At 40.0% G+C, this 25,377-nt stretch overlaps 1 protein-coding gene across 4 annotated transcripts in view; it reads right to left on the bottom strand.

The window, feature by feature from the left end:
* Positions 1-701: 701 nt before the first annotated feature.
* Tpd52l1 (TPD52 like 1) overlaps positions 702-25,377 on the bottom strand; it is an 88,796-nt gene continuing 64,120 nt past the window's right edge. Inside the window, exons 3-8 of one of the 4 annotated variants that reach the window (XM_012951562.2) lie at positions 20,395-20,543; positions 14,301-14,402; positions 11,332-11,346; positions 9,769-9,807; positions 6,788-6,848; positions 702-1,325 (exon numbers count right to left, since the gene is read on the bottom strand). In XM_012951562.2, the coding sequence (XP_012807016.2) occupies positions 1,197-1,325; positions 6,788-6,848; positions 9,769-9,807; positions 11,332-11,346; positions 14,301-14,402; positions 20,395-20,543 (495 nt within the window). In that variant the 3' untranslated portion in view covers positions 702-1,196. Of the gene's footprint in view, positions 1,326-5,006; positions 5,087-6,787; positions 6,849-9,768; positions 9,808-11,331; positions 11,347-14,300; positions 14,403-20,394; positions 20,544-25,377 lie in introns of all 4 variants that reach the window. The other 3 variants (XM_045159157.1, XM_045159155.1, XM_045159156.1) reach the window with 3 other exon arrangements.

Raw genomic sequence — 25,377 nt, forward strand, 5'->3', positions numbered from 1 at the left:
AACGGGACGTTGTGCTCTATTAATGAACAGAACCTTTTGAGGTTTTGAACAAATCTTTTCAGATCAGGTTCATCTCACTATATCATACCTATATCTATTTATATTTAAGGATTTTGTTAGTTTATTTTGGAGGGGTCAGGATCTTGGTATGTAGGCTAAGCTGGCCTTGAACACTATCCTACTGTCTCAGCTCCTAAGGTGCTGGGATATAACATAATATCATTTCTGGCTTATGTGGGTTTTTCAAATTGTGAGATTTTAGTTAGAAGGTCTTTTCATTGTACATTTTACAGATATATCTTAAAGTTATAACCTCTGCTACCTAACAACAAATAGCTTCCCAGTTAGAAGAGGAGCATAGAATAAAAATGAAAAGATTGCAGAAATCTGAGTGTAGTTTCATACATGTGAGCAATGTGCAAACTGTTAAGTGTTCTTTAAATCCATATTATCCTACTTCCTAGCTGTTCCCTTTATAAATATCTCTTACCCAAGTAGCTACTAGTCTATGTGGAGTCTAAAAGACTTTAGGATTAGAGATTATGTTAGCATCCTCAGGTAGTTGATGTTATAATTACTTTCATTACTGTGTCCTGCTCACCCAGTTAGAAGTTGATTTAAAATTGCATGTGTAGAATTTTATTTGGCAACTTTAAGTCATCAATACCTCCAAAGAATTAAAGAAATCAAGAACCCAGTCATCATTAAAACCAATTATTTTAATTACTTAAATAGCCATACAGAATTGATGTAGAGGAGGGAGATGACAAGCAGTTTGATGGGATTTCCAGGGAGTAATTCTGTTGCTGGAGATAGTTGTCAAGAGCTGGTCTATGAATTGGGAAGTACAACCTCAGCCTTCAAGGACATGCACGTTGTAAGGGAGGCCAAGCAAAAACCAAAGCAAATGATTAAAGCTTCATGTCTGAGAAATATACATCGAGTTACACAGACAGAAGTTATGACCAACTGTATACCTTACTCCAATTTTAAAAGATGACAATCTATGAATTCTGCAGTGTGATGGTCAAGTGGCCCATTGTCAACAAGTATACCTATGGAAATAATTTTATTAAACTTTCTGCAGAGGCCACTCGAATGATGATATCAAAACTTCCGTTTCCCAGTGGGGTTTTGGTCTTCATATCTGGATATGCCCAGGCAGAGATGGGTGGGGCAGTGTCTGCAGGCTGGGCCTAGCATTGCAGCTCGTCGGCCTTGGCCTGCCGGGGGCCTCCCGAAGTGCTCTGGGAACTGGCTTGTGCTGTGGAGCTGAGGACCTCCTCAAAACTGCCTCCGCTGTGGCTTGTCCCACCTACTTTCGTCTGAAATGGGCAGACAGGCAAAAATGCAGTTAGTTTGTTATCAGTTTTGTAATTTTAAACAAGAATGCCAAAACTTGATTGCTTCTGAATTCAGAAATACTGCTTTTCTTCAGAGGTATACAAAACTACATAGAAAAGTTAGTTTCCTCTAGAGGGGTTCTAGAATGTCGTTCAACTGTGTTCTAGGGTAGGATTCCAAACTAATTTTGTAAAAATTTAGCATTATTCCCTTTATCTATTCTACAGCTAAGACTGGTCCTCTGGTAATATAAGAAGATATGTGGACTTGCAACCTCTGCCTGTATTTACCCAGAGGGACAGTTTAATGAAGATAGAATTGGATTTTAGATTAATTCTTCCAGCTGTATAAATGTTTATCCTTATGTGACTTGAACTTAGGGGTTTCACTTGAGACCTAGAAGTAGGTAGGACAGTTCTACTTTCTGAAACATTCCTTCTCTTTCTCTCCGGTAGAGTCTTGCCCAGGCCTCAAACTTAGTATTTTCCTTCCTCAGCCTCCTCAGGGGTAGGATCACATGCCACCATATCTGGCTTGAAAGTCTCTTGACTAGGCAGAGTGGCATACAATTTCTGGTCTCTGCTTGTGAGTTGTGCTGGATTGACTCCTAAGCACTAGCAAGTTTACATCTTCCTAGACAAATACAATCTCTTACAATACTTTACAAAGCTCTCTTGTTATGTGTCATTGATTAAATAGAAACACAGAAAAATCTAATTACATTAAAGCTATGCTTCAGTGCTTTGAATTATTCTTCATTAAAAGCTCCTCAAATATGTAATACCCCAAAACACTCAGTGCCAGTCTTTGTAATATTCACATTGGCTTTTTCTTAACCACCCACAATTTGTTAAAACACTGAGAAGAAGGGAAGTAGAACAGATAATGTTGCTATTGCTGAACTAATGTCTACACTCCACTGCCCCCAGATGGATGCACAACACTGGGGAAGGCGTCCCTGCTGCACGGCCTGCCTTTACAAACGAAACTGGGTTGAAAGCAGATCATTTGCTAAATACTTCCAGTGTCACTAATACCCCTTTTTGGCTTTCTTAATTCAGTAACTAAACTGACCATTTTTATACTGCTTGAATCAGAAATCTTTTTTTTTTTCTCTCTCTCTCTCTTTGAGACAGGATCTCTTGTGTAGCCTAGAATGGCCTTGAACTTTATATAGCCTAGGGTGGCCTTGAACTTGTGATCACCCTGCCTTAGCTTGGAAACTTGGACATGGCTTGGAAACTATTTCTGTAAAGGGCCATAGATTAAATATTTTAGATTAGGAACCATATCATCTTGATCATAAGTACTCTAATTAGCTCTTTTAAAAACTAATAATTGACAATACTGTGTATGTCCATGAGCTTGATATGGATGGGCATGGGCACTGGAATTTAAATTTTATTAATTTGTACCCACCTCAAAATACTTTTGTTTTTTAATCATTAAAAAATAGAATGCCACTTTTTAGTCAATATTTAATCCAGAAGTAAGTGCCAGCTGGTCTGTCAGTCCCAGTACACGAAGAGGTAAGTAAACCAGAGTGCTTTCTACTATGCCATTTTCCCCTGTGGTTGTTTCTTTCCTGAGTAACAAATAAGATTAAGTCCATGCAATCTACTGTGTTAATAGTTCCAATTCCTTTCATTTTGTTTTTAAATTCATATTCTGTCTTGTTTCCTTCTTACAGGAAAAAATCACACAGTATTATGTTGGACGAATTTAATGAGTTATGCTTTGTTTTGGATATTGTTTTTTTATTTCTTGATTTTTCTCAAATCAAAATAGTAAAATAAAGGTGTTCTTTATAAGAAATACAGGGATTTTCTAAACTTTGTTTACTGATTGCACACTGTAGTACTTCAGGCAAAGATTATAAGGCTCTCCTCCATCAAAGACAGAGCCTTTTCTACACCTTACTCTCATAATAATTTTCCATCCAATAATTTATTACTATGTGCACAAAATTATGATTGTTCTCTTATAGAAAATTTTACTTGAACTGGTGAGTTTGGGCTCCTTAATCTTTGGTAACAAAATTGTTCAATAAGAGGTCACAATGCAAAAAAAAAAAAGAGTAAAATATAATTAAAATTTGCTCCTTTAAAGGTTTTGATCTATGTACTTTGATGTATTCATCAAAAAGTAGTTGCACTAAAAATATGATCTGCTTGCTGTGGATGGCGTGGGTGGCAGTGGTGTCAGTACTTATGGTTAACTGGAGCATGAGTGATGTCGCCTTCGTGAGTGCTGGTTCTGTATCTGCTTTTTTGTTTTGGATGAGATGTGAACTATGGGCTGGCTTACCAGTTTCCTAAAAGCAAATGAAAATAGGTTGTTCTTTATTCTTCTTGGACTTCTTCATAGCTCCGTCTTCTAAAGAAAACCTAAAAAGTATAACTTGTCCTGTGTCAGAACTTGTCTAACAAGCAGCGGAAGCCACACTCATGGGGATTTAGAAACTGACTGGAATTTTGAGAGTTTCATTTTCATAGATGTTCTAGCAAAAGAAATGTCCACAATGCTGCATGTCTGTGTTTCTCCCATTTGAGAATTTCCTTTCTTATGGGCTGACTGTGCAGGTAACACATGCACAGAAGAGGTCCCCCAAATAATGCCTTGCAAGGACTAAATTTTGTATGATTATAATGAGCTGGCAAGTTTTTTTTGTTAAATGGAGTATCAAACTGCTTAAAATTTGGGTATAAGGTGAAAACAACTGATTGGTACAAATGTGTCAGTGCTACCTGTCAGATTGCATGAGGAGATAGCAGGAGGACCTCACTTCACAGCAGAACTTTTTTTTTTTTCTCACAGAACATAATGCACACATTCCTGAATGTAGTTTAAATACAAAGCTTAAAGGAGAATGTGCAGAAGAAAATGCAACAGAGATCTGCAAGGACTTCCAGGAATCCTGACTGATCACGAGCTACTCCCTCAGGAGAGAATGCTTTGGAACCTATAGTGAAGAATTTCATAGAGACTTTGGAGATTAAGGGCACAAAAGCAAGTAAGATGTCGAAAGAGGGAATGAGAAATTTGTAACTTTTGGAAGACAGAGACACAAAGCCATGCTCCACTGCTTGGGAACTTGGAAAGAGGGGTTAGGCCTTGGCTGAGATGCCAGGCATTCAGGGTGTGACTCTTGTCAAACTCACTGTAGTGGTTTGAATGTTGTGTCCCTATAGCCTCAGGTGTTTGTGATTAAGTGTCCGTGGGAGGTGGAGCCTTGCTGGAGGAGGTGTGTCACCAGGAGTGGGCCTTGGGGTGGAGTTCCACCAAGTGTGTTCAGAGCCAGCCAGAGCTCTGGCTGTTGTCTCTCTGCTGTGGATGTATGATGAAATGAGCCAGCTTCTTCCACCATGATGAACTTCCCCTGGAATCAGGAAGCCTGAAATAAACTCTTTTCTCCCATAAGCTGCTTGGGTTTGGTGACTGTACCAGCAATAAAAAGGTAACTGCAAAACCCATGGGCAATTATACAAGCAGAGAATCCTCTCTTAGCAGATCTTGACATGGGATAGCATCTGGTGGCTGAGTCATGTGCCTGGCTGATGGAGAGTTCTGGCCCTATACATCCATTCCCATGAGGAAAGAATAGTAAGAGGCTGAGAGTGGCTCAAATACTTAAATCATATGTGAACCATGGGCTAGCTTACCAGTTTCCTAAAAGCAAATGAAAATAGGTTGTTCTTTATTCTTCTTTGACTTCTTCATAGCTCCTTCTTCTAAAGAAAACCTAAAAAGTATAACTTGTCCTGTGTCAGAACTTATCTAACAAGCAGCGGAAGCCACACTCCCAGGGGTTTAGAAACTGACTGGAATTTTGAGAGTTTCATTTTCATAGATGTTCTAGCAAAAGAAATGTTCACATCATTGCGTGTCTGTATTTCTCCATTTGAAAGAATTTTCCAACTTATGGGGTAATTTAATGGTCCCTACTCACCCTTGTATATCAGTAAGATAAGAAGTTGACAAGCAGACTAGTGAAACTACACTGCTACCAACTGCTAGGGAATGAAACCAGTGAAGACACAATAAATGCTCAGTAAGAATTTCATTCTTGGACTGTCAACACTGATCATAAGCCCAATAAAAATCGAAGACTATGTGAAAGACTCTTCCTAAAAAGACGCTCCAGACCCACATCTAGCACCCCTGTCACCCATTGTCAGGAATAACCTTACCTATACTCACGAGCAAGTACACGTGAGAGTTCGATGAGGATCTGGAAGAAGCTGAATAATTATGTGTGTATAACCTACTTCTGCTGTTATTAAAGATCAGGAGTTTGTACTTCTTCCAGTCATAGTAAAATGGAATGGTTAGTATATAAGAGAGTAATGATGCCAACATGTGTGCAACATTCCTTAGGTGGCACCATCCCCCAAATAACCTTAATAGTTGATTCTCAATAATTATTCCTGGTTTTGTTTATGTCTTTTAATCTAGACTGATTTTATTTTGGTTCTTTTTGTTTCCTATGTAGACAATATCTGCTTAAACAGAAAAAAATTTAAGACCCACTATGGAATGGGCATATTTTTAGGTTATACTTAGAAATCAAATGCATGACTAGAAAAGAATGTATTTTGTGATTTAGCTTAATTTTCCCTTCATGGTAACAATACTGTACTGAGCTCAGTACATTAATTAGTAAGTCTCATTAGGTGAGGGGTGGGGAATGGCATTATAATGTATGGCATCAAGCATGTGGTTGATGGTTCATGTCCAAATCAAAGGAGCTGTGAACTACTGTGTAGCCTTCCAGATTCATGTATGTGTACATACATCCTTTTTTCTTTCTGCAATCATTTCCATACTTTTGGTTACATGTTTATGTATGTTAGTATGTGTATGGATGTACTTGTATAAAGGTACATGTGCACATGTATGTGCCAGGGGTTAACACTGGGTGTCTTCCTCAATCACTCGTCACCTCAATCTTTGAGACAGGTCTCTCACTAACCTGGTACTCACCAATTCTGGCAGACTAGCCAGTGAGACTCATGATTCCCTGGGCCTGCCTCTCCAGTCCTGCGACTGCAGCCACAGACCACCCGCCCCAGCTTGGGTGCTGGGGATCTGAGCTGAGGTTCTTATGCCTGCACCACAAACATTTTACTTGAGGAGCCATCTCCTTAGCATCCATATCTACTTTTTTTTGTAAGTCAGCATTAAAAAATTAAGTAGTGGCCAAAACCCCAAGTCACTTTCATGAAGAGTTCACCCCTCATTAGTTTCTGTAAACAACTCTAAGGAGACAGGAACACTGATCAAAACTGGTCTTACTTATAGATGTACCCAGGAAGAAGAGGTCTGTCTGTGCACAACGACCTTCTTGGCTGGTGGCCCTGCCTTCCCTTTGGGACCAATGGCAGCAATGACTAAGCTGTCCTGATGAAATGACCAAAACACACAAAATGTACTTCATTTGTACCTTAAGGCTTGTGACAGTTGTCTCAACCCTCTCCTCAAATGATTTGAAAGTAGGAGAATTCCTAAAATAAAAAAAGAGAGGTCAGCTCCAGAGACCTAGTGTCTTAGCAACCATGTGGTTTGGTTTTCTGCTTTTATTTGTAACCATTGTTTCTGCTCCAGAGCTGGCTATCAGCCTGCTGCCTACGCCAGCCATGTTTGAAAATTTAGTGTATTTCTGCTACGTTAGGGCGAGAAACCATAACCTGACACAGGGCATCTGTAAGAAAAATGGTCAGACTCTCAGCTGCGCAGTAAATAACTCACTGTGTGGCACTGATACAGCTAAGATTCCATTGTGCACATAAATCACTTCTAATGAGTCAATGGAGGGATACCTTAATTTCTATTTTGTTAATTATTTCTACTTCATCCCAACTCAGGTATTAGTAAGCAGGGTAAAATCTTTCTGAAAAATGTCATGTATGAGTGTTCCTACTTGAAATTTTAAAGCTATTTATCTCAGCAAATATGAGACAAGACAGAAATAACTCACTGGGGGAAAGGAGTTCATGAGTTTTCTAAACTTTTCAATGCCTTAAAAAGTAATAATTTTGACACATTTCATGAAATGATGCTTCTGAAAGTTAGTGCCTTGATGAGTTTATGTTGGAATGTACCCATTATCTGTCTGATGCCTGGATGTATTATTTTTTCCTCCCTCAAAAAGCTATACTTAAGTCTCTCACCAGAGAGAACCTTCACACCTTTTTGGCATTTTATATGTGACTCACTCATTGTGCTATATACGATTGTATTGCTTTAAATGTAGACACTCCATTTGTTTGATGTCTCCTGGCTTCCTCTGTTGAATTTGACTACGTGACACTACAATTTCATATTGTTCTATTAAAATGACATAAGTGGGTCCAACATACATTGGATACACATGTGACAATGCCAAAAATAAAGAAAGTGATATTACCATATCCAACTAAAGAAATGGAAACTGAAAAACAAAAAGATGTGTCTCTGTGTCAATTTCAGTGACAATTACCACCATTTGCAGGTAAAATAATTCAATGACATTTTATTATATTTGAGAAACCATTTGTTATTCTCTCCTGAGTATAGAAAAAAAAATGAGAATGGCCTAGAGAGTCTCTATAAGAGTAAGGCGATAAAATGCAGCTTCCACTGTACAGTGTAGAGTAAACTTTTGCTCTAGTATTGTCAAGAGGAAACTAACATAGAGCATATATACTAGAGTGAATTTGGCTTTGTTAGGGATTGTCCCCTGAGACTTTGACTGTCCATATAGCTGGAACACACCTGTGTTCAGGTTGCAGGATTAGCAGTGGTGAATAAAGAGGGCCCAGACATAGCAAAACTGTGTCCATGACTAAAACATTAGTCAAGTTCCTATGAGTAATCTTTCAAAATGTCTCCTTGAATGATAAAATATTAGTGAAATTAACATTTGAATGACTCAAAATCATATCACCATTTCCTCTGAAGGCTTCATTTGGCAGAGCCTCCTCCTATGACGTCCATCAGTGCCTACGTGGGCAGGCAGGTAAATTCATGGGTATATGTCAGATTTAGTAAAATTTATTTTCATCTCAAAGTTAAGTTCAGGAAGTTCCTGGGATTGCATTTATCTGTAGGCCACTACACAGATTCATGATTCACAGAGTGAAGCCATCTTATGTTTTTCCAAAAAGGAGCTCAGAGCCTTGATTCCACTGCTCAGTTTGGGTGCTGTTGTGGGAGGGGGAGCAACTCATGTGAAGATGAACTGAACAATCTTCCACCAAGCAACAGAAAACCAAACACTGCTTAAATTTTCTAATCAACTAATTAACCAAATAACCCCAGTGTAGAAGAGACTTCATTAAACACACTATAATAAACATTCCTCTAATTAAATTATACTAGGAATGAATACTGGAGAACACAGAGAAATTATTTAATCAGATTTAATCCTTCCATGCACAACTACAAATTTTTAGTATTGCAAATGACCCTGGAAAGAATTTGGTTTCAGCTGTGTTAAACTAGTTAAAGTAAAGAATCCCTCATAAGGGATCCAAAGCACAGTGTACATTATAAAACACAAATGAGGTATAGTTTTGTCAGAAGTGTTGGAAGGCCCAGAGGCTGAATCTCTGCTTCACATCACACTGACAGCAACCCAGGTCTCCCAAGGGTTCCCAGGAGCACCTTGGAAACTGCAGCCAATCCTCTTACATTACACAACTGATACAAGTCAGATCACCTTTCCAAGGCCGAAACATTAATTTGTGGCTGAGTGAGGCTACAACCTGCCTCTTTGATTCCCATTCAAACATTCATTCCTCTATTATTCTTAGTGATGTTTACCTTACTGGGTCACTAAGCCATGGAACCTTGAATGTGGGAATGTTTTGTCACTTTTCACCTCGCCAGTATTGTCATGACTCTTTATTGTTAAGTACATATTATTGGCCACGTTAAAAATCCCAATGATATCCCATGTAGGAATGTGGCCTTCTTAGTCTCCTATTCTTCTTCGTTTGCTCTTTGGCTTGAAGTTAGTTTTGCTGAAATAACAAATGTATTCCCTTCTAAGTGTGTTTGGAATGTTCCAGCCCCTGTACTAATGCTTCAAAGGGGTCATTTTGTTTTAGCATTGTAACATCAACATGAGGCAAGTCTTAATCATTGCAAAGCAAAGTGCAGATCAGGGAACCTGTCTCTGTTCCTACAGAAAAGGCTAGGTTTACAGTAGTGAGTTTGGTCAAAAGCCCAAGTCAAAAAGAAAATCCCAAGTCAAGCAGACATGGCCATATTTCCCCCTGCAGATAGTCACAAAGAAACAGGAGGCAGAGGCAGGTAGGACAGCAGTTTTCTTTCACATAGAAGGGGGTGGGGGAACTGACAAATATAAATAAAGTAATGCTTCATATACACACATACTGAACATACTGAATTAATATTACGTAACTGTTTTACACACATTACCTCATGGCAGGCATACTTATGGAATGGCGAATGGAGTATCTTCAGGGCAAAAGCAGATTAAAGGGGGGAAAAAGAAGACAACACAATTTAAGTTGGTGAAAATTCTGGCTTCACTGTTTTAAAACAGCAGTTTTAAATATCTGAAGTATTTCCTGCCCATCCAACCAAGAAGATCTTTGTTTTCCTTGGGCCTAGGGGACCACAGTCAGCATCCAAGGCTGCTCAGGAAGAACAGATGATGCACGGCCTCGTCCTGGTCTGTGTCTTGTGACTCCCTCAGGAAATCCGGAATGGGTGGTTCTCCAGGCAGCCCACCAGCCCAGTTCCAACCTGAGTCATCACTCCCTTCTCACATGCACTATAAAAGCCTGCTGCTTCCTATCTTGACTGTTTTTAATATTTCTCAGTGTGAGTAGGCGAGAAGAGCATTACTCCACGGGACAGCCAGGCAGGCCGAAGCTAAAGGTTCTACTGAACAGAAGCTGCCTTGAGGAGTGCAGATGATTAACATTACATTCCAGGAAGCTAGATAACACAAGTCCATGGACTGGTGTGGGAGGAGACTTCTACATCCACTCTGGTTTAATTGTCTAGAATAGTTGGTATGAATGCAAACATTCCTGAGACTTGATTCTCTTAATCCTGGAGTTGCTGACTCATCTTTCCTTTGATGTCTATTATTTACTATTGAGTTCTGCCCAGAAATCAGGCTGGGCAGAGGGAGGAAGTAAATTGGGATCTATTTTTCTGGGTTGGGTCTTTTTGTCTCACTACATTTTTAACAAGCTCTCTGCTTTCTCTTCTCCCTAGAAGCTAACAGGTCACCCTTCCCAGATAGTACCCACTGGGGTCATACTGAAATGTAGAAAGAAAAGGTTGTACAATCAGGGAATACTTATGTCCTTCCTGAAACACGACTTATAGAAATCACTTTGAAAAAGACATCACTAAAGGAAGTTCTACCCTACCAATCTGTTTTCCTGTATAAATGTAACCAATCTTAGGGGTAACAAAGTTAAGTTTATAATAAAATTCCAGTGTAAAGGCTTATGCCCAAGGCCTGGGATCAACATTTGCAAGGTTCTTACTATATGTACATTTCCCAATAATAGCTCTGCTAAAACTTCAGAAGGTATGAGAGGCTAGAGATTAGACATCAACATATGAAAGTTATGAGACATTTAGAGAAACATAACAGAAAAAATAATTTTCTGAACATTTAGTAAAAATACCCTCTTTAAAAAAATACCCTATTTCAATTATTCACACTTTATTTTCTTCTTTCAGTTCTAAGGACCATGTCAATGTAGTAAGAAATGATGCTGAAAAAGTTTCCCAAAAGACTGCTTGGCGAGTGAAGTTGGTGAAAATGACTCCAGAAGGCAGACACATGTATACTTATATAAACTCTAATGTGTATTAGATCCACTCGTATCTTGTTGGACACGCACAGTCTCTGAAAATGAATCTTGTCTGTTGGGACACTGTGCGAATGAAACAGAGCCCTGGCGAGAAAGGGAGCAGAGAGAGCAGAGGGAGCTGCAGCCCTCCCACAGTGCTTACCCGATAGAGTGAGACCTGCAGCCGGGGAGCATGGGAGAGAAGAGCGCGGAGGTCAGAACACAGGATGCAAAGAAAAGACTTCACCGCCCCTTTGCCCTTTCAAGAGCTCAAAAGCAAAGATCAGGCAACTCTGTCAACTACCCCTGAGCATTCTTAGGGATTAGGGTTCCAGGACCCTGTGAATAGGAAAACCCTAAGATGTTCAAGTTCTTGTATAAAATGGCTTGACATTCTCATATAATCTATGTACTTTAAAACATGTCTAAATTACTTGTAATATCTGACACAAAGTTAAAGTCATATACATATTTGCTACATTGCTTAGGGACTATCAACACAAAACGTTTGTACATGGTCAGAACAGATAAATGTTTTCCTCAAATATTTTCTTTGAACCCATGTTTCGTTGGGCCACAGATGCAGAATCAATAGCTGGTTATACTGAATTTTTAACATGTTACTACCCGTGTTTCACAGATTTTGCTTCTAGTCACTTTGTCTAGAGCTATAATATGATGACATTTTAAAAAATATTATTATATGCTGCCCCCACACACTTGGTTCTCACTGAAACAGCTTGAAGAAATTCACTGAGAAATTCCAAGATGTCAATGTTATTATAAACCATCCCAGTGGCTTAAATTTTCTTAGAGTTCATTTCATAAATGTGACTTTTATTTTAACTTCATAGGAAATGTTTCACTGAGGCAAATACTACCAATGTTTTATACAGATGGAGAAGAAAACTGAGTGAGGCCATGACCAGACCAAGACGAAGTCACTTAAAAGTAGCATGTTAGTGTAGAAATCTTAGCTCAGAAGGTATAATTTATTTTTACAAAAAATTGGGAATAAAACTTTAACACCGGTGTTTATCATTCTATTACTAAAAGGACAACATTTCAGTGAGTATTAATTGAAAATTATTACTTTTTATTTTTTGGTTTTTCAAGGTAGGCTTTTACACTATCCCAGGCTGACCTGGAATTTACTATGTAGTCTCAGGCTGGCCTTGAATTCACTGCGATCCTCCCACCTTGGCTTCCAGAGTGCTGAGATTCAAGGCGTGTGACACCACACCCCACCTTGGGAATTATTTTAAAGAAAATAAATGTAAGGAATTGTTACAGTATCTAAATTTGCCCAAAAATCTCTTTGAACAAGTTCAGAAATTTGATCAAGAATTTTATACTATAGTTAGTAAAAATATAGAGCAATAATACTTTAAGCCAGTGAAAGGTTTAAAGTAAAATATCTGTGCTAAAATTTTAACATGCCCCCACCATTATTTTATGAATTGACACATTAATTTGAACAAAATGTCAAAACCTATTAATTTTTCTCATTTAAGAGTATTAGTCTGGAACAATTTTAAAATAGTATGTACATATTAGTTGTTCGAATACAATTTAAGACTAAAAATTCTTTGTAACACTTGTTGCCTTTGCAGAGAGTAATTCACATCTATATACAGATGTTAGAAATATAGTTTGAGATAAAAATATAGCTCTTAATTTTTCTAACCACATAAAATATTTCAGGGCTATATTTGAGTCTCTTAGAAACATAAGCTATGTTTTCCACTAGTTTTTATTCATTTGCAGGACTGGGCTTGAGCCCAGGGACTTGTGCATATTAAGTAAGTGCTTAATCACTGGACTGCATCTCTAGCATATAAATATTATATAATATATTTATATTTGTAATATATTATATAATAAAAATTTTGTATCTTTTATATGAAACAACAATTAGAGAACACTCTGGGAATTGGGTTATTCATTATGCTAACACAAAGCACATGAAAACAAGAAGAAAGGCAGTCAGCACGACCTGGGTGCTGTGTTCAATAGTGTAGTGACACTGCATGTCAACACAGTAACATGCTCATATGTTCTTCACTACCTAAGAAAAAAAAATATCGCAAACTTCTCTTCACAGATGTTTCCCATGTTCCTTCATCTAAGGACCACTGTGAGAAGGCCATGCAATAAAATAAAAGCTAGCATTTGCATGTGGCAGACATGCAAGGCTCTCTTTGGCCATTTTGAAAATGCTTTAATTATAATTTAATGATACTGTTACTTGTGCTATTGTTTCCACCTCTGTGGTTTGGTGCCTCACATATGCAAAGCATACCCTCGACCACTGAGACGCTGCCCCTCCCTCATGAACCTCTTACTCCATTGTAAATGAGAACATCCAGGCACACATGAGATAGATAGATGAGATCTTTCCTCTCTTAACCGAATTTCCTAAGGCTGTATTATCTGGGAGCTTGTTACATAAGCACATTCCACTCCACCCCAAGACCTGCTAAGGTATTATCTTGGAGAGTGTAATCTGGAAAGATCTATCTTAAAAAACCTTCACAGGTGTGTACAAGGTCTCATAAAGACAGGGAGACACTATGTTAGCAGAATTAGGCTGAGGTCCCAGTTCTCAACTGAAAGACTTCAAATACATATATAGAGAACAAACTTCATAAACATGGAAGATATCTTATCTGAAACTGGTAGAATTGTATTTCCTATATTAAGAGATTATTGAATTTGTTTAGATAAATAATGTAATGCTACAGAAATGGCTTCAAATTTTACTTGTAATGAAATGAGTAGGGGCTGGAGTGATGGCTCAGTGGTTAAAGATTCTTGTTTGCAAATCCTTGACAGCCTGGGTTTGATTCCTCAGTACCCATGTAAGACCAGACGCACAAAGCGGCACATGCATATGGAGTGCATGGGCAGTGTCAAGAGGCCCTGGCATGCCCATTCCTTTTCTGTCCCTCCCAATTTCTGCTTTGTCTAGGGGAAAGGCTATCTTTGGGGTCAGGCCTCCTAAGCTTACCTTCAAACACAAAACATCCTGATATGAAAGTGTGTCTTTGTCTCCAGGCAACACCACGTTTGCCCGGTGAGAAGGGAGTAGACAGCGCTTTTGAGCAGGCTGCTGTGCTTGGCCCCACTCACCTCATGTCTCCAAACTTCTTGCTGATGGCTGTTCCCACATTGCTGAAAGCTGCTGTGGCCTTCTGTCCAGCTTGGCTCAGGGTTTCCTGTGTTTTCTTGTATCTAGAAGTCAAAGGGAACCATGGACAGAAATGAGGCAGGACAGAATGGCAGAGTGATACAGTTAGGGGTCATGGGAGGAGAAGGGAGACCCTCATTCCACAGTCTGGTGGAAATCTCCTGCCAGCTGAAAATCAAGAATTCCAGCAGAGCTACCAAACTGCTGTTGAGCTTGCTTATGTAGAGGGACTATTCCTTTTAAATAAGGGACTATAAATAAACAAGACTATAAATTTTTTGTACAGTCAAAACACGTCTTGATTTTCTTATGACTCAGAATAATAAGGGATAGAATAGTAAGTCCTTGTAACTTATGGAACCACCTTATGATCTCAATGATTATAAAGGAAAAACAAAACATGTTGTTTAGGAGCCTTTTAAACAATGTAACTTCAGAAGCCACAGAAACTGTATATTGTTAAGAGACCTAAGTGTGACTCTTATGAAAAGCCCATGCCCACACTTGGGCATGTACTGTCCTTTTCCTAGCATCTTCTTATTTTAAACTAAAGACAGTTTATACCATTGTTTACTTCCAATACTGATGCAGCAGGGTAAGGTACCAGTATGACTTCCTTAGGTGGTGGTAGCATGGGGAAGACCTACTCAGGTTCCTTTCGCTCGTGCACTCTGTGGCAAAAAACTTGAGAATACATGCTCACCAGGATGGCTTCACCTCTGGTGTCATCACCTCCTTTGCTCAGCCATTCAAAGCTTTTGCATTGTGCTGCAACTATGACTTGTGGGTGTCTCTGTGAGAGATGAGGCACACTTTCCTCATCATCACTGCATCTCCAATGCCTGAACAATCTACAGCAAGAGCCCAGGAGCAGCAAAGAAGGGAATGAGCATCCAGTGCCTGGATGACTAGAGCTGCAGGCGCAGAGCCGGGAGTTTTTGCGGGACGTTTCTGGAGAATACCTGAGGACTTAAAAGGAGGGGAGAGAGAAATTTTGCTGTGGCTACTCTAAAGCCACTGCAGAGCTGGAGAGATGGCTTACTGGCTAATGCACTTGCCTGTGAAGCTTGAGGAGCAAGGTTCCATTCCCCAGGATCCACATTAGCCAGATGCACAAGGTGGCGCATGTGTGTGCAGTTCGTTTGCAGTGGCTACCGGCCCTGGCACACTGCTCTCTCCCTCTGTCTCTCTCTCAAATAAGTAAATAGATAAAATATATTTTTAAAAGCCATTGCAATCAAGACAGCTCTGTGAGGACCTGCACCTCCCAACAAGGCTGCCTTCTCAGCCACATTTTGCATCCAGTTAACTAGTGTGGGGGTTTGATTCAGGTGTCCCCCATAAACTTAGGTATTTTGAGCGCTACACTCCCCAGCTGATAGCGATTGGAAATTAAAGCCTCTTGGAGGTGGTGTATTGTTGTGGGCGGGTTTATGAGTGTCATTGCTAGTTTCTCCATGCCAGTGTTTGGCACACTCTCCTATTCCTGTTGTCCACCTTGTGTTGGCCAGGGGGTGGTGTCCACCCTCTGCTCATGTTGTTGTTTTCCCTGATGTCAGGAGCCTGTAAGCCCAAGTAAGCCTCTTTTCCCAAAAGCTGCTCTGGGTTGGGTGATTTCTACCAGCCGTGAACCAGGCTGCAACAACTAGCAGCAGAAGCATGGTCGAACACTTCTCGCCGTGTTAATTCACCCAAGACCATTTGCTGGCAGATGACTTTTGTTTTGAATACAAGTAAATTTTCTATTTTTTCAGTGAAAGTCAACAGGAAAGTAGGTTTTATTCTCATGAGTTCAGTTTGGCTGGAATATTTTAGCATGTAATGGTCTGAGCAGGTCAGCTCCTGGGTTAGCACAGAGGGACTCTTCAGTAGGTTCCTTTAGGGGCTCTCATCTAGGCCAAGTAAAAAGAATCCTAATGACCTTCCTCACAGATGCTTTGGATGGTTCACACAAGTCACATGACTCACATTTGAGTCAGTGCTACTTAAAAGGGAAGAGCTCAGACACTTGGCACTTACTGCATTTTTTTTTACACTAGATAAAAAGACCAAAATTTAAGTTTTTTTTTTTTATTACAAGAAGCTATATCAAGGTATATATATTCCCCATTATGAGGTTTAAAAGAGATTACCTTAATGTGAACATAGTATTTTACCAAAAACATGCATACACATTAGGATTATTTTCTTCCAAAGCCTTCATAAATATTTTATCAAACTATAAATTAACCCCTTTCAGCTGGAAATAAAAAGAATCTACTACCTGCTTTGTGTAAAACAACGAAAGACTAAAGGTAAGGAAACTGAAGTGCACTAGGAACTGCGTAGGCAGTCTTTCAACATTATTCCGCCTTCCCTGACACTTCTGAGCTCAACACTGCCACACCAGGCTCTTTTGAGCGTAACAGCCTTGAAGTCTTTGAAGCCCAACATCACAACAGAAATAAACCATAAATTAAACTTCAGTGTTAAAGCACCATGTACCTCTAACATGTGCATGTGAAGCCCTCGCTCCTCTTTATGGAGGGCTTAGTTAAGCTTTTTAAAAAGGATGTAGTAATTTAAATTCCTTTCTAAAACCTCCTGTCCTCTTTGCCATTTGGTCTGTGGCACAACCTACAGAGGTTTATGAGTGGACAAACTTCATGGATTCAGAATGCAAAAACACTGAATAAATGAAGCATACCAATGTGAAAGGTAGCATTTCCTGATTCCTACTTTTAAAATTCAGTATCTCCCCTTCTTCAGCATAATCCCGCCCACTAACACTCTGCCTCCTAGAAGCCAAAAGACAATAAAAAGAGGAAAAAGAAAACAGCAACAAATAAATGGAGGACATTTCTATGTATTCTTAGAACCTCTCAAGTCTAGGCATGAACAAAACTGACAAGCAGGGGCTGTGCAGGAGACACAGTGGTCCAAGCACTTGCTATGCAAGTGTGAGCTCAGGCTCCCAGAATCCAAAGAAAAGCCAGGGGTGCTGTGATGGGCATCTGTAATCCTGGTGAACCTACAGTGGGGAGGGAGGTGGAGGCAGGAGAATTTCCCAAGTGGCCTGAAGAAGGCAACAGCAAACAAGAAGATCAAAAGACCCTGCCTCATACAAAGTGGAAGGTGAGGAATAAACTGAAGCTGTCCTCTCATTCCATATGAACACTGTGGCACACATGCGCCCATGCTCACACAGAAGAAAACACACACATACACACACACACAGAAACACTGAACAGAACATAAACAATAGCACATCCCACACATTAATGACCCCTTGAGCTGATTCTGTGCTGCTGGACTCTATACAGGAGACAATTTGAGTTGGCTATGTAATTATTTCTACTCATTGGGTCCTATGAACCCTGCAGAGGAAAATATGCCAAGATCTTTCATTAACAAACCATAGATTTTTCTTTTCATTATAAATCAAACTAAATAGGTCATGATTGCCTAATTAGTATGCAAAGTACTGCCTCTGGGAATTACACACATCCTCTGACAGAAGACATTTCTGTTAGTGCTTTGAAATCTAATTCTACCCACCTCACCCAACCCAGATCATCATTCCCTCATGTGCACATTTTTATCACAAAAGCTATATATTTCCTGCTGGAATGGGGGCTATGAACACTAACAAAGCAGGATTTAATTAATTAAAGAGGAAATAGATATTGTTATCACTCCTCCATCATATGATTAAGACCCTATTCTTTCCCTCAGCATCCCAGGGAAAGTCTGGAGGAAGACTTTCTCTTGAAATTTTATGGTTAATAGACATACAAGAGGAAGTTAGTGAGCCCGCCACCCTTTGGATTTATTAAGTGATCTCCAAGGGACTGTTATTTAGTCCTCCAGCTCTCAGTGATCTCCACAGGTTGTTAAGTCCCACATGCCCACCTCTGCTCTTAACTTTCCTCATAGTCCCTCTTTAGTTTGTCAATTTGTTTATGGGGTAGTTCAGACTTCATATAACCAATACAGGTCCCTGGGTCTCCCCTCTGTGGGTCTTCAATTTTCCTGATGCTAGCAAACGATCAATACGGGCTAAAAAAGTATCCGTCACTCCTCCTCCTCCGCTAGAATATCCGAGTCATTGAATCCTCACTTCCTATCACATAGGTACTGATGGGGTCTCACTTCCGGGATGGACAGAGGCTTGGATTTCAAAGCAAGCAGTAATGTTGGCAGCTCATGTGCCCCCTGAAGTAAACAATGTTGAGGGCAAGCACCCCACGCAAAGCTCCAGGTCACATTTAATTCCTTTGCCTCCTTCATGAACCTGCACGACATTGGGGCTTCCTGTCAGAATGACCTCGAATCCTGCCCCCTCTGTCCTCATCTCTCCCTCACATCATCTCCTGTTTGAACTGCTGTCATAGCCTCGTAGATGATTCCTGTATTCTTACTCATCCCCTCTACAATCGATGCCACAAATTTACCAATTTACCAACATGGCCCATAAAGGTGAGTTGCCTCAGATAGCTTCCTCTTTCAAATTCTGCAACAACATCCAAAGCCCTTGGAATATAACCCTCTTTTACCTGGGAGGCCTCCTAGATGGTGGCCCCCACGCAGCTCCCTCATCCTGCAACTTCTCAGAGATTGTTGGCTCCCCAAACCTGCAAATTGATTTCATGCCTCAGAGGATTCAGAGGAACTTTTCCTCAGTTGCAAACAATCCCCTAGGCCATCGCAAGACTGGATCTTTCTATATTTTAAGTCCCAGCTGGAAACAATTCTTTGCCTGAGACCTGACCACTGTAGCTCCCGTCCTCTCATCCAAGTCACTCTCCAGGATATCACCTTATGGGTGGTGATCACAGCATGTCCCAGTATTTCCTTTATTTATTAATTGGTTGCTTCTGGATCTTTCTCCTTTTAACATTCAATGAGAGAAGGCACCTTGTCCATCTTTGTTGAATCTGATTACTCTATTGTCAACTAGATATTTACTAGTGCTTGTTGGATGAATGACTGGTCAGGGTCCTTTAAAGGCTTTGCAGTCCCTGAAGATAAAGAGTAATGATTAAGTGATGCCCTTCCCCTTGTCTCTAGCTCAGCACACTAATTAACTGGAAGCTTAACATCAGGGCTCTTGTCTTCTCTGGGGCCACAACCAACACAGTAGGCTTCACCTCTCTCTCCTGGCCTGACTATAGCATGTTCCTCCTTCAGAGCTCAGCTTAAATATACTGCGCCTCCGTGGAAATCTAGCCTTGAACCCAGACAAAGCTCCATCTTTACATTCCCAGGACACCCTGAATTCCTCTTTACATCACTTTTCCCACTTGATACCTGTGAACAACAACAACAATAACAAAAAGTGGTTATTTCTAACACACTGTAAGCTCCATAGCCTCAGAAAATGAATCTGCCCTATTCATGCAAGAAGCTTTACATTAAGTAGCCTATCTGTCTCACCATCCACAAACTGCATGTCCTTCCCTGTGCCAACAGACCTGAAGACTTCCTGGAACATGAACTTGAACTTGCCCTCTCTAATTCTACATTCCAAGGTGCACCCTGATAACTTCTCTTCCTGTCCTTATCACACTGAGGCAGGCTGGGCACAATCCCAATATTCCCTGCGCCCTCCTTCACCCTTTCTGCTACAAAACTGCCCTGCCACATTTGGATATCTGATCCATGCGGTGATTAGAGAGGCCAGAAGAAAAGGCCAGAGGGAAGTGCAGATCATGAAGTCCAGAGATGTGAATGAAGTGACCTGGCAACCTGAGCCAGGACACTGCAGGTGACTCCACCTCTCTCGGTCAGGCACTGGGACTGGTTACTGGGGTGCAAGAACAAACCCAGGCTGCTGACAGAAGGCCTGTTCTTTCCAGGAGTTTGCTCACAAGGTGCTGAAGCACGCATTTTACACTGGTGCATGCAGATGTGTGGTTTCGAGCCTCCCAACCTCTTAACGTCTAGAGAATACCTTCTTTCTATTCACAAGCACCACACCAGCCTTCTAGGAAAACAAAGAAAACCCCAGACGAGTGGTCAGCTAGCCGACTGCGTGCTCCGGGAGCCGCCACTCACGCGCTGGTGGTCTGCATGTCGTGCCAGCTCTTGCTGAAGTTCTGCTTCAGTTCGTTCATCAGATTCATGCCAAGCTTCTGCTTGATCTCCACCAGGTGCCTTTCCTTTGCCGACAAAACTTGTCGCAATGTTGTAATTTCGTCTTCTAGCTACAGATAGGAGAAAAACAGTAGGGAGAGGGTCAGGCCAGATCAAAGGTACACTTGCAGTCAGGTGTGGTGGCACACGCCTTTAATCCCAGCACTCTCGGGAGGCAGAGGTAGGAGGATTGCTGAGAGTTCGAGGCCACCCTGAGACAACATAGTGAATGCCAGGTCAGCCTGAGCCAGAGTGAGACTCAACCTCAAAAACCAAACAAACAAAAAGGTACACATGCTTGGCCAGCACCCACACCTACCCAAGTGACAGGTCAATATCAGAAACTACAAATAGCACACTTAGCTGTAATGATTCAAAATGTCTTCAGTTCTCCTTGTAAGAAATTCAGATTGCACAACAAATATATACATGATAAAATAAAAATCACTTCTAAATCACTAGAAAATAGTTATCTCTTTTGTTTGGTTTTTATACATCTATTTTTTTTTCTCAAGTTAAGCACAAACTAATTTCAATAAAATTTGGTCTTATAATGTGTACCTTATTTTACATAAAAACTTCTTTTCTGGGTTGCTAGTTAGTATTTGCATTTTTTTTTTTTTTTTTTTTTGCCAGACACATGTAATGGTGCAGGTATAGGAATAACATGGTGGATTTCCCATCCTGGTACTTTAAGGGATGGAGAACTAAGGGAGGAGAGGATATGTGTATAAGTGATTGTTTTTCCTGTGTGTATATGTATGTGTGATGTGTGTCACTTCATTGTGTCACCTTCTCTTGAACAATTCTACTGACATCTAGCTGATATACAACACCCTGCACATGATCATGGACATATATGTGTAAGTTTTGCCATTCATATCCACTGTTGCAGCCACCAGTCAGGACAGCAAACATCTATCACCTGCTAGCTGTTCTTGTGATTCCTTCCTGCTTATTTCCTCTCCTCCTAAACCCTTGTCCTCACTAGACAGCCCCTGGCATTCCTTCTTTTACTCAAATTTAGCTTGCACCTTTTAGAATTACAGAACTGTATTATGAATGCTATACTTGTTATTTGAGATTTCCCCCTGTTGTTGCATTAGCAATGTTTTTTTTCCTTTTCACTGCAGAGCAGTATTCTATTGCATGGATTTGTCAACTTCTTGCTGAAGGACATTCAAATTTAGTTAACACAAAGAAAGCTGCTAAGAACATTCAAGCCTCTGAATAGACATATTTTTCTTTCCCTCATGCTGCAGAAAAGTGGATCTTGATAAAGCTGCTCTTGCAAGTATAATTTCTAAAAAGGGGTTGTGTAAAATACTCAAATTTGAATCCCACAAAGTCTGATTTTAATTCGTTGTCATGCCTCATCTTGCCTGAGGAGGTGCTGTATGTGTTGCTCAAATAAGAATGCCTATATTCACACCTCTACTTTCTGAAAAGCACTACTTATGACTTTTCCTTATCAAGCCAGAGAAAGGACTCATTAGGACTCCCTTACTATCCCCACACATAGAGGTGATGCAAGTGTGATACTTCCTAGATGTCTTATTTACACTCCGAGGGTCACTGCTCTTCTGACCACAGATCACATTGCTAAGCTCAGTGGGCACCTTGCAAACACATTCCTTGGGTTACCAAAGAGAGACAGAGCTGTGTAGGAATGGTGTCTGCCTTTACACGAAACTGGAAAAACAAAATGTGTTTTTACTGGCATAAGGAAGATTTTGCTCAAGAGTGAGAAGCATGAAGTGTGCTCAGATCTTTTCTCTTTGGCATGCTAAGGGTTGAACCACGGCCTCTTGCATGGTATGCATGTGCCTTGTCTTTGAGCTACACCCCAGAAATGAATCTTCAAATGCACAGTAAGAGAGAGCAATGCCTTGGGGTTTTTACTATCAGGAAAATGTTCTGATAGTTTAACATCTTTATGGTTCTTTATATTCATGGATCACTTTTCAATTATGTTCTTAGAAACCCTTTTAAAACATTTTACAACATTCTAAAAGCACGCACAGTGAGCAGAACCTTGTCTTTTTTTGAGAAAGAGTCTTCTGCAGGCTCAGAGATCACCCAAGGGTGTAAATCTCTCCATTACATGAAAGCACATTGTTACTTTCAAATCAAACTCTCCATTGGGTGTGATCATGTCATATTCCACCTTTCTTCTTTTTCGATGTGTCTTCCTTCATTTCATCTGCTGCCTAATATGGTTACAGCTCTTGTGCTTTGCCACAGAAAATGCTTTGGCTTCATGTCACCTTTGATTCTTCATTAGACAGACCTTTTGTGCTTCCTTTTATTCTGAGTGATGGAAATTACTAAGTCTGCTGTTCTGGGGGAGGGTACATCGAGTATTCTACTGTGTCATAAAAATAATGAGGGAAATTTAACTTGAAAAAGTCAATCACTGATTTAGGGAAAGAGAAAAGAGCTTCTACATCTTAATATTTTCAACCTAGGGAATTATTTATGAGTTATGAAGGAAGGTAGAAATCAAAAAATACAGTTCTATTAGATTCTTAATAAAATTATGAGTTCCTTAAAATGATTAAAACATAGTAGTGATCAATTCATCTAACACTATCTCTACAGTCTAGATCCAGAATGTCCCCCAAAGGTCTAAATATTAAAAGCTGAGTCAGCCTGTAGTGATACTGAGATGCAATGGGACCTTTAGGAGGTGAAGCCAAATGAGAGGAAGTTAGGTCACTTGGGATGACCTTGATGTGGGCATTGGGTTGCTGGTTTCTTCCTCTCTCTTTCTTGGCTTCTTTATGTAAACAACCTCTTCTTCCATTATGCTCCCACCCTCATGTACTCTGTTACCATGACGTGCAGCACTCAGTCCTACCACAATGTACTGTGCTCCTACCATGATGCTTGGTGCTCCTACCACTATGCACAGTCCTACCACGATGTATGATGCTCCTGCCATGACGTGCGGTACTACTACCAGGAGGCACGGTGCTCCTACCATGATGAACTGTGCTTCCACAAGCCCACATCACATGGTCAAGTGACCATGGACTTAAACTTTTTTTTTTTTAGTTTTTTGAGATAGGGTCTCACTCTGGCCCAGGCTAACCTGGAATTAACTATGTAGTCTCAGGGTGGCCTCGAACTCACGGTGATCCTCCTACCTCTTTCTCCCAAGTGCTGGGATTAAAGGCATGTGCCACCACGCCCGGCTTGGACTTAAACTTTTGAAGCTCCTCCCTATGAAATCAAAAACTGGCATCAGTCTAAAGAAACCAACATCAAGTCCCACACTTAGTAGCTTAAAATTATTCCATCATTAGAAATAAGATGGTATAGTTCCTTAATTTCCTGACTTATAAGAAGATTGTCATGTTAGATAAATATTTATGTCAAGGATTAGATTCTTTAACTAATTACTTAAATCTGAACAGCAGGAAAATAACACATGTTGGTATAGATCTAGAAGAACTGGACCTTTGTGCACTGTTGATAAGAAAGTAACATGGTCTAGGCACTGTGGAAAATTGAAAATTGTCTGTTGGTTTCTCAAAGTTAAACACAGGACTGCGATTTGGCCCAGCAGTTCCATTCCTAGATATATACCCCAAAAGGCACATGTTCCCAGAAACATATTCATTACCAGAGGTAGAAATAGTCCAAATGTTCATCAAAAGATAAATCCTTAAACAAACTGTGGAGTGTAAGTAAAATAGGATATTATTTGGCCATAATAAGAAATAAGTTGGGCTGGAGAGATGGCTCAATGATTAAATCACTTAACTGCAAAGTCTAATGTTTGGAAGTTCCATCCAAAACCCATGTACAGCCAGATGCGCAGAATGGTGCATGCACCTGGAGTTCATTTACAGTGGCAGGAGGCACTGGCACAGCTGTATTCTTTCTTTCTCTGCTTGCAAATAAATAAATAAAATCCTTCTTTAAAAAAGAAATGATTTATTGGTTCATAGTACCATATGAATGAATCTTGACAGCATTAGGCTTAGTCAAAAGAAGCCAGGTACAAACAGTTATCTAGGGTGTGCTTCTACTCATATGAAGCACACAGAATAAGTAAACCCATGGAAACAGTGTGGACTGGTGATTTCAGAGATGGGAATACTGGACAACAACTATACTGTACTGAACTGTTTTTCAGGGAATAAAGTTTATGTTCTGGAATGAGACTGGGGTTTTATAATGTTGCATTTTCATTGACTATGTTGAAAAAAACCTTATTGTGGTAAAAAGTGTTCCCCAAAGGTGACCTGAGTAAGCAGAATTAGTTTTAATATATAATTTATGTGGTAAGACTGAAAATTTATTCTTCTATTTTACCTGCTGTATGAGATTTATAATTCAGAAAATGTTTTAATAATCTGTTAATCTCAGTACAATGTTCAGTGTTTCATATCTTACCTACATACTGATTCAAGGTTTGCTTCTGAGTATTGTGAAGTATTAAATTAAAATACTAGATAGTTCAGCAGTTAAAAGTGCTTGTTTTGTCAGAATTGTACTGGTACAAACACAGACATGTAGATCAGTGGAACAGAATAGAGGACCCAGATGTAAGTCCAGGTAGCTATAGCCACCTGATATTCAATAAAAATGCCAAAAATACTCACTGGAGAAAAGACAACCTCTTTAGCAAATGGTGTTGGGAAAACTGGATATATTTCTGTAGAAGGATGAAAATAGATTCTTCTCTTTCGCCATGCACAAGAATTAAGTCCAAATGGATTAAAGACCTTAACATCGGACCTGAAACTCTGAAACTGCTAGAGCAAAAAGTAGGGGAAACCCTTCAACATATTGGTCTTGGCAAAGACTTTCTGAATACAACCCCAATTGCTCAGGCAATAAAACCAGATATTAATCACTGGGACCTCATGAAATTACAAAGATTTTGCACTGCAA

Source organism: Jaculus jaculus, chromosome 9, assembly GCF_020740685.1.
Source record: "Jaculus jaculus isolate mJacJac1 chromosome 9, mJacJac1.mat.Y.cur, whole genome shotgun sequence".
Lineage (NCBI taxonomy): Eukaryota > Metazoa > Chordata > Mammalia > Rodentia > Dipodidae > Jaculus > Jaculus jaculus.